Raw genomic sequence first — 9,315 nt, forward strand, 5'->3', positions numbered from 1 at the left:
TAAAATTGAAAAGTAGTTCGTAATTTTTGAATTGAACAATTATATTCTATTTGACATATGGCTTGTAAAATGCTATTTTTCGTTTTTAAAATTAGAAAGTAACAAATAACTTTTAAATTTAATAATTATTTAGAAAAAAACTAATAAAGTATAACTTTTTAAGAAGTTTTTTTGAAAAAACTGAGACATTAAAATGTTTTTTTATAAAAAGTTTACAAGTTTTTGATCAACCTCTTTCACTCATTGATTAGTAAGTAGATTTAATTAAATTAAATTAAATTAATATGTATATAAATTTCATTTGTATCCCATAAAAAAAAAAATTACATAAAAAGTAGGGGGTATAATGTTATATACAAATTATAGTTATTTAAAAAACAACAACCTCTCCTATATAAACAGTCAAGTATAGCAGTTTCAAAGCAAGTTAGAAAGAAAGAAAAGAAAGAAAGAAAGATATCTAAGCAAAGATGGAGACGAAGGGACATGGATTATATGAAAGAGCAAAGCCATTCATTGCAGTCGTTTTCTTGCAGTTTGGATTCTCAGGAATGGATATTCTCTGCAAGGCTGCATTGAACGAGGGCGTTAGCAATTATGTACTCGTCGTCTATCGCCATGCCGTTGCCACCATTGTCATGACTCCTTTTGCTGTGTTTCTGGATAAGTAATACTAATCCCCACTCCTCTCTCTCTCTCTCTCTCTCTCTCGCGATGTATATCTATATATATATATATATATATATATATTATATTATATAGAAATGACTAAAAAGGTACTTGTTTTTCCTCTTATCTTCTTGCTTGACAGAAAAGTAAGGCCGAAGATGACGCTTCAAATCTTCATCAAGCTAATGGTGCTCAGCTTGCTGGAGTAATTACCTGAACTGAATGATATATATGTATATATATAAGAGTTTCTATTGGTATTCATTTCATTTACTGACTCTTTGTTGTCAATTGACCAGGCCAGTTATTGACCAAAACTTTTATTTCATTGGGTTGAGGTATACAACAGCAACGTTTGCAGCTGCTATGTGCAATATTCTTCCTGCCATTACTTTTATAATGGCTTGGGTTCTCAGGTAATATATATATATATATATATTTATTTATGCATGTAAACCCCTTGAAATGATTGTCTTAAAGGGTGTTGATGATATATGTATATCATCAGAGAGACAATATTAATCTTTTTGTCTATATGCATGTGTAGACTTGAGAAAGTAAAATGTAAGAGCATTAGGAGCCAAGCAAAGATTATAGGAACAGCAGCAACAGTTGGAGGAGCCATGATTATGACATTGATGAAAGGTCCACTTTTGGAGCTGTTTTGGACAAAAGCAGTTTCAACTACCCACCAACACCAATCCGCCGGGGGGACTAGTCTTTCTCATTCCATTAAAGGTGCCCTCATGATCACGATTGGCTGCTTTAGCTGGGCCTGTTTCATGGTTCTTCAGGTAATTTTGTCTTACGCCCATTGTAGGACATAATAATATCCAAATTATATATAGTTGCAAATTATATGTAATTAGGCATCGTATATGTGCATGTAGATTACTTCCGACGTAAAAGTTTGATATCTTTGTATTATTAATTAATCAATAAATAAACATAGTAATAAAATTGATATGGTTGTTTTTTTTTTTTTTTTTTTGGGTGAATAAATTGATATGGTTGTTGTTTTGTGTATTTAGGCAATTACACTAAAAACATACCCAGCTGAGCTCTCTTTAACAGCTTGGGTATGCCTTTTGGGAACATTGGAGGGAACTGCTGTGGCTCTTGTTATGGAGAGAGGAAATCAAGCTGCTTGGGCTGTAAAGTGGGATATGAAATTAGCTGCATCTCTCTACAGCGTAAGAAATCATATTCAAACTACATACCAATTTTAATAACGTTTGGAAATGAAGTTATGTTAAAGATGGTAATGGAACAGAGGGGGGAAAAAAAAAAATCAATTTATTTATTAATTGAACTATGAAAAGCAAAGGCCTATTGGATATATGTCAGCTGCTGGAATCAGATCAAATAGAGAGAAAGGAGTGGGGGGTGGGCTGGGGGTGTGTGAAGAAGAGAAAGAGATAGCATAGAATACACCATTGATAATAATAAAATAGAAGTAAATTCTAACCTTAATTTAAGATAATTTGAGAATCTGTGTTTTTTGAATGGTTGATTCTCATGAACCAATTATTCGAGCTTAATCAATCCAAAGGTTGTCATTGCCATGTTGATTTTCTTTCATTATTATTATAATGACACCAAAAATTGTTTTGTAATTATCTTTCTCCAACAAAAGGGACATATAAGACATCCTTCTCAGAGTTGGAAAAAAACTCAAGACATATTTTAAAATTTATTCCTCCACTGATGAAAGATATTTTCTTTTTTCGAAAGAAAAAGCTGTCTTTAAGTCACTAAGCACTACATTAATCTTTAGCTCTTTAATAATTATTCTGACAACAAATCGCATGCAGGGAGTAGTCTGTTCAGGACTAGCTTATTACATTCAAGGAATAGTTATGAAAGAAAGAGGCCCTGTTTTTGTTACAGCTTTTAGTCCCCTGAGTATGGTTTTTGTTGCCATCATGAGCTCTTTCATTTTGGGAGAGCAATTGTTCCTTGGAAGGTATATAAATGTCTATCTATAAATCTTGCTTTTACCATAACCACAAAACTCTGAAATTTAAGGGCTAATTTTGATGAATATTTTACAGGGTAATTGGAGCTACTATCATTGTTGTGGGGCTATATCTTGTTGTGTGGGGCAAAAGCAATGACCATATATCAACAACCCCAATAACTGATGAGGAAAGCGGACCAAATAAACAAATATTAAATGCAAGTTGCATTGGAAAAGAGAATTCTAATCATGAGGTCATCACTATGGATGAAACTGTTGAAGGAAGTGAAGCAAACATGAAAAAATAATGGGTGGTTTTTAAGGGAAAAAAAAAAAACAAAAAAAAAAAAACAAAAAACAAAAAACAAAAAAAAAAAGACCCATTATTTGTCTAAATAACTTTCTCTCAATTGCTCTCCCCCACATTATCCACAATTTTAGTTAACATCGGTGTTGAATCATCCCAAGCTGTGGAGCAAACTTCAATGATATGTAAAAATTTTGTTAAAGAATTTCCTTGAGTGTCAAAGTTTGTCCCAGTGTATGACATATGGAAACAAGAGTTTTCTCAGGAAAAATATAGAGATGGCTGATAAATTTCACATCTCATCCAATGTCCATTTTATATATGTGGATGTATTTATAACAAATCAAACTAAGAAACTAAGTTTGAATAAGTGTTTTTATTATTCTTATTACTTTTTTGAATTTTAAAAATAAATAAATAAATAAAACACTGATAGATATATATTTTATTTTATGGAAAAAAAAAAAAAAAACCGCTGAACTTGACTAAGGATATATGAGGAAGAATAATAGAATAGAATATTTGCAAAAGTGTCAAATGTTAAAGTTAATGGATAAACAGAAGCACAAAAGATAACCACATATGTTAATGGATCCACTGTCCATCATTAATAATGGATAATGACTGCATTATCACCATCTTTGCAAATCTTGGCACTATATATTCATGATGACCATGTCATCTCTTACAGCCAGAACATACAGCCATTTGGAATCTCTCCTTCCACCATAACAACAAAACAAAACTATGGTTCTAAAACATGGATTGAATTATTCACCAAAATAATAATAAAACATGGAATGAACTAGAAAAAGGAGATTAGTTCACATCACATCAACCCCTAGCTCAATTACTAAGATGTCGAATTTAATAACTTAAACTGGAAGAAGGCTTCAAACAGAGTGAAATAGGCTAACCGCGCATTGTATACAGGTAGAAAAAATAGTCAAGAAAGGACAAGGAACTTTAAACGGTTGAATATAAGTGAATATACCATGCAGTTAAGCTTGCCTACACATGTATTAGCATGATTAATAATAGCAATACATATCCATCTAAGCTACACACTACATCAACTAGGTCTAATCTATTCAACACTCTTCAGGTTGAAATAGAATTGTGATATAGCTTACTTAGCTACTCCTCAAGGTTGTAACTTGGGCCGATTGGAAAAATCCAATGGACGCTCAATATCTACATCTTGGTGCAACAACAGTTGAGTCAAAAAGTGCAAAAGACCAATGGAGATCAAAGATATATAAGAAATATTGTAATGCATTAAAAAGGAGACCGAAAATTTCCTTTGATAACAAGACAAATGTAAGATTTCAATTTTCCCTTCTACTGGCCACAAACCATGCCCTGTTATCATACATCTCACAACCCGATAAACAGGTCCAACTCAAGCGTAAAGCTCATTTCATGATTCCATCATTCCTCGTGTTCAGATCGGATGGGTATCCAAACCCACAAGTTGGTTGTGCAATCACCACCATTAAGTAGATGGTATAGCCAAAAACATGCACTTCTATGCACAAAACAACGAATGATCCAACCTCACAATTTCAATGAGTTTTGATTAGGACAATTGCTTCCCTTCATCTTTTCCATATATTCGCTGAAGTTCACGTGTTGCGGCCAAAAATGATTCTGAAAAGAGGGAACGCAAGCATACATGAGAAGAAGATATACATAATGATTATAGTTTAGTGAAAAGAAGATGGAGAATGCTGGAATCTCTAAATGTCTAAAATCAGCGACAATAACCAATCAGGTAATTCGCATCACCTTTCCAAAGTCGGAATGACTTTTGATTGATAGGTGAACCAGTTATTGTCTGAATGACTTCAAACAACATATTCTGAGGTGTGCTCCTAAGCTCTTGCACGATTCCATAAATAGTCTTTCCATTCTCAAAATATATGTGATTGTTTGGGTGTTTTGTTTTGCAACCAGCATGACGCTCAAATTCATACGCATTGATCACCTACAAAAACAGTTCATTATTCTACTCCACAGCTTGGGCCCATAACTTTCTCCGATATAGAAAGTAGAACTAAACGAACTCACCTTAGAGAAATTACATGATTGACAACCGCATAAATATCCAGAACCTTTTATGACACCTCGGAGCTCCTTCTAACATACGTAGGAAGAACCAGACATGTCACCAACCACTAGCTAATCTAAAAGATGAACACATGAGAACAAGGATTTACCTCCCGCGACCAGGCAGTATACTTTACGGGAACACCATCCAGCATACCAGTTGACAGCAAACTTCGGACATTCGAAGGGAAGTTGTTTGGTGGAACCTTCTTGGACATTTTTTGATCATCTTTCTTTTTTGAAACAGTCTCAGATCCTGAAGCAGTTATATGGGAAATATTTACAAGTGTGTCAATATTTGAGTTAACGAACTCTCTCTCATTTACTTCTGATTTTTTAACGGAAGTTTGACCCATCAATAATTCATAATTGGATAAGAGTCTTCCTGATGTATTTGTGTCATCATCATCATCACAGCCACCAAATGATATGATAGTACTTTCTCCCTTGTTATAGGAGTGACCAATTGATAAAATATTATTATCACTCTTGTTGTAGGCTTGACCTATTGATACAGTACTCTCTTGCCCTTTACTGTAGATCTGACCAGTTGATATGGCATTGTCACCTATCTTATTGTACGTTTGACCAACAGAAATGACACTGTTGTCCCCCTTGCTAAATGTCTGCACCGCTGACATGGTACTGTTATTCTCTTTAAATGTTTGACCAATCGATATGCTTTCATCGGCCTTGTTGAAGGGCTGTCCCATTGATATAAAGTTGTTATCTGCCCTGTCATATGTATCACCCACAGATATGAAGTTATCATCCCCCTTGTTATAAGTGAGACCCATGGATATTGAATTGTCATCTGCCTTGTTGTAAGCATGACTAGTTGACATGGTGTTGTCATTACTATTATAAGGATGTCCCATTGATACAGATATGAGATTCTCAGAGTCCTTAACCTCGCTAACTTTGACTTTTCTAAACCCACCATAAGCAAGACCTGATCCAGGATCTTCAAGCGTATGGGACATAGATAAACCAAATGAGGAATCATTTCCAAATGGATTCTCATTAACTTTTCTCCCCAAATTCATTTTTTCTGCATCAACTGACGAAATGTTTCTCTCATCAAAATTCATAGTCCTGGCCGTCTCAGAATCAAACAGACGTTCAGTGAAATGGCCAGAAAATGAGTGGAAACTGGGACCACCTCCCCATGGAGAAACATTTGAGTTTAACATCGCTGAAAATAGATTGTTGTTTGGAACTTCTACAGCCTGCTTCTTGTTGGGAAATAGCTCTACCTCAGGACCATCCATGAACCACTGATGAGAACGCTTTGGCTCTATTCTAGAATTATCATATGCCATCTCACCATCATTTAAACACCCATTACTACCTTTTGCCATCCAAAAGCCCTGATTTGGGAAAGACTGTCAAAAAATATATAAATATATATTTAGAAATGAGCCTTCACCATTCTTATCAAAAAAGAAAAATGTCTTCAGCATACAAAATATTCATAAGGTATGTTACATGGACACAGTCAAACAGATACTGGTAATGGTTTCAAGTCATGAAGATCATTTATTTCAAAACTTTTCCCTTGTCTTTGGAGTGTCCAATAGCCATACTCGTAGCAATTTTGTAACCTATTTCACAGCGGTATGAAAATCTTATGCAAAGGGTACAAGGAACCTAATATCGATAAGAAAACTCAACATTTTCTTTTATGCAATTTATTATAAACAACAGATGATATGCCATCTCAGCATCATTTAAGTTCTAACAGCTATCTTTTATTTTGTAATTATTCTTCACTAATCTACATCTTGGGTTACTAGTACTCATACCTACCATCTAACAAAGTTACTAAACGACGAAAACAAATCCAAATACAGTAATTATATACACATGGAACAGCTAAAAATACACGACCAGATGAGCAGATGACCATGTAAATTTAACACGAGCAGATGACCATGCATATTTGAACCAAATAAACTTAACAAGAAAAAAGCTTGGATTTAAATCCTTATATGTATATATATAGACAAGCTCATAATTAAGCTTCTGATTACAAGAATGATGTAGATGGGTTTGACCAATAGACCTCAAAGGTTGGAAAAGGAGCATTTTATTAAGGAATTCTTCCAGTGATCTTTGCATTGGAAAACACAGTTATACAAAAGAGCAAACAAAGTAAAGGCATTTATGGAATAAATAAGGAATTTAGCAAAGTTAATCAAACACAAAATCCAAGGACATATTTAGCCAACAGAGGACTATTTAAATTTCACTGAAGATCTTACTTTCTAGAAAACAGAAGGAAAATAATCGAATGCAGTTTCCTAATTTACAAGCTTATTATATTTTTTTCCTTTTATTTCTTGCATCCCTTCCAGCATGTTTACATGAACTTCAAGAGCCTGGCCTTCCCTGATCTACAGCAACACATTAAAATTCACCTGGCCATTCTTTCATTCTCCAGAAAAAATGTCACTTTATTTACTTTCTATAACCTAAAAGCTACTGGGCACTAAGAATCTTCAAAAACAGAAACAGAAAGAGAAAAAGAAAAAAGAAAAAAGAAAAATAGAAAAAAAAAAACTCAGTTTCATAATCCTAAACCACATTGAAAAGCTCAACCACATCCAGTGAAGAAATTTCAAAAACATACCATTTTTAGTGCTTTACTCCAAAAGTCCCCTCCGATAAGGCTTTTCCACTTCTTATCCAATCCAATGATCGAGGTAAATAACCATTCACACCCTTCAAAATAAAATTCTTTGCATAAAGACAGCACATTGATTTTCCAATCACAGGTACATAAATATTTTACACACAGATATATCTCTCGCAATGCCCAATCAAGACGAAAAAGTCCTCTGCTAGCAAACAGAAAGCAAAATACCAAAGCATCACACACCTATAAATTTCACCATTAATGTTACACACTGTGGTTGGTAAAGGAGAAAATGTAGGAGAATAGAAGAATGTTAATAATCTAACAGAGATTCCGCATGCGTAAGTACAATCCAATACGTTAAAATGTACGGTTTAAACGTATATTAATTAAAAATAAAAAATAAAAAATAAAAATTACAAACCTAGTTATAGCAAAATGTTCCTATTCATTTTTTTAATGAAAAATATTATTTTCTTAAGAACCAAACAAACACTTAAAACAAGCTTAGACCCCCGAACCCTAAGGCACTGTAACATTGAGAAGTGGGAAAAAAAAAAAAAAAAGAAAAAAAAAAAGCATTTTGTCAAACGGACCTGAAAAAGAAAAACTCGGTGAGCGAAAGATCGATTAGTGGAGATAGAGAAAGTATTTTTTCCGGCGGAAAACGGCCGGGAAAGTGCGCCGGAGAGACTGTATCCAGTCAGAGATCGCGGCGAGATCTAACACCACGAACTGGTGGAGAGTAGGATTCTGACGAGGCTTGCTTGCTCTCCTCTTTGTTTTTAATTTTGTGGGTCGGTTTGGTTTCCAAAGGAGAGAAAAATATATGATGGTGTGCCCTGCAAGATCACACCTCCTGGAACCCAATCCTGTCCGCACACGTGGACAATCAGACTTTGTACCTCCTTCGATCTGTTTGCCTACGGTTTTTGCCCTGTTTGAGTCTGTGACGGCGCGACAAGTTGGAGCCGTGAAGGTTGTGCATCTTTGACACGTGGCAAGAGACTGTTTGTTGGATTAGAAAATTGGTTCGGACACAGAGAAAACATGGTGGTGTCACACCTCTAATTGACTATTTTATTATTATTATTATTATTTTTTGGCTTTGGGATGAGTAATATTAGTGCCATCAAGCACCTTAAAATTGACTTTGGAGCTTTGATTTGATTTTTTTTTTTTTTTTCTTCTCCTAGTTAATAGCATGTTATGGTTTTGTTGGAACCATGTCCTTAGATGTCAATAACTTCCGTTCAATATAGAACAATAAATAAATAAACAACAAAATTTTATAAATATTTATTTTTGTATTATATTGGAAATGGTAGACTTAAGTTTGGGATCATTATTGCAGAAAATAATAACTTTATCAATAATTTAAAGTTTGATTTTCAAATTTTTAACACATTATTTCTCCCACCATTTTTAATAAAGTCAAATATTGCACATTCTCTTAATATTACTATTTCATGGAATAATTAGGGCATGAGATGTGGCCCATTATCTTTCTTCATGTTATGGTCCACTTATCATGTTTACTTATGATTTCCAACTTTATTCTTATTTAATGATTTATATTAGGAAGATACTAAGAATGGATATAAAACAAAGAGTTACCACCCTAATTTGTAG

General features: G+C 33.9%; 2 protein-coding genes across 5 annotated transcripts; one reads left to right on the forward strand and one right to left on the reverse strand.

The window, feature by feature from the left end:
* The first annotated feature begins 407 nt into the window (after positions 1-407).
* LOC107432806 (WAT1-related protein At2g37460) lies at positions 408-3,324 on the forward strand. Its single transcript, XM_016044002.4, has 7 exons — positions 408-667; positions 812-874; positions 969-1,085; positions 1,217-1,463; positions 1,701-1,862; positions 2,484-2,635; positions 2,724-3,324. The coding sequence occupies exons 1-7, from the start codon at positions 471-473 to the stop codon at positions 2,935-2,937; spliced, it is 1,152 nt and encodes a 383-aa protein (XP_015899488.2). The 5' UTR covers positions 408-470; the 3' UTR covers positions 2,938-3,324.
* An 869-nt stretch (positions 3,325-4,193) lies between these two features.
* On the reverse strand, positions 4,194-8,498 carry LOC107432788 (uncharacterized). 4 transcript variants are annotated; one of them, XM_016043981.4, is made up of 6 exons: positions 8,280-8,498; positions 7,678-7,769; positions 5,156-6,430; positions 5,007-5,075; positions 4,725-4,923; positions 4,194-4,586 (listed from the first exon to the last, which is right to left on the reverse strand). In XM_016043981.4, exons 2-6 carry the CDS (start codon positions 7,678-7,680, stop codon positions 4,516-4,518), a joined length of 1,617 nt encoding a protein of 538 aa, XP_015899467.2. In that variant the 5' UTR covers positions 7,681-7,769; positions 8,280-8,498; the 3' UTR covers positions 4,194-4,515. The 4 variants fall into 4 exon arrangements, with proteins under 4 accessions (XP_015899467.2, XP_024922515.2, XP_015899465.2 ...); XM_025066747.3 differs by having other exon boundaries at positions 5,007-5,072; positions 7,678-7,885; XM_016043979.4 differs by having other exon boundaries at positions 7,678-7,885.
* Between the last annotated feature and the right edge of the window lie 817 nt (positions 8,499-9,315).

This window comes from Ziziphus jujuba, chromosome 11 (genome assembly GCF_031755915.1).
Source record: "Ziziphus jujuba cultivar Dongzao chromosome 11, ASM3175591v1".
NCBI classification, from domain to species: Eukaryota; Viridiplantae; Streptophyta; class Magnoliopsida; order Rosales; family Rhamnaceae; genus Ziziphus; species Ziziphus jujuba.

Excerpts from the sequence above, each read along its gene's own strand:
- LOC107432806 (XM_016044002.4), top strand. The coding sequence starts at position 471 with ATGGAGACGAAGGGACATGGATTATATGAAAGAGCAAAGCCATTCATT. Across the intron at positions 1,086-1,216 it reads ATAATGGCTTGGGTTCTCAG|ACTTGAGAAAGTAAAATGTA; the intron begins GTAATATATATA and ends ATGCATGTGTAG. Across the intron at positions 2,636-2,723 it reads GAGCAATTGTTCCTTGGAAG|GGTAATTGGAGCTACTATCA; the intron begins GTATATAAATGT and ends AATATTTTACAG.
- LOC107432788 (XM_016043981.4), bottom strand. Across the intron at positions 5,076-5,155 it reads ATACTGCCTGGTCGCGGGAG|AAGGAGCTCCGAGGTGTCAT; the intron begins GTAAATCCTTGT and ends TACGTATGTTAG. Across the intron at positions 4,924-5,006 it reads AATCATGTAATTTCTCTAAG|GTGATCAATGCGTATGAATT; the intron begins GTGAGTTCGTTT and ends CTGTTTTTGTAG.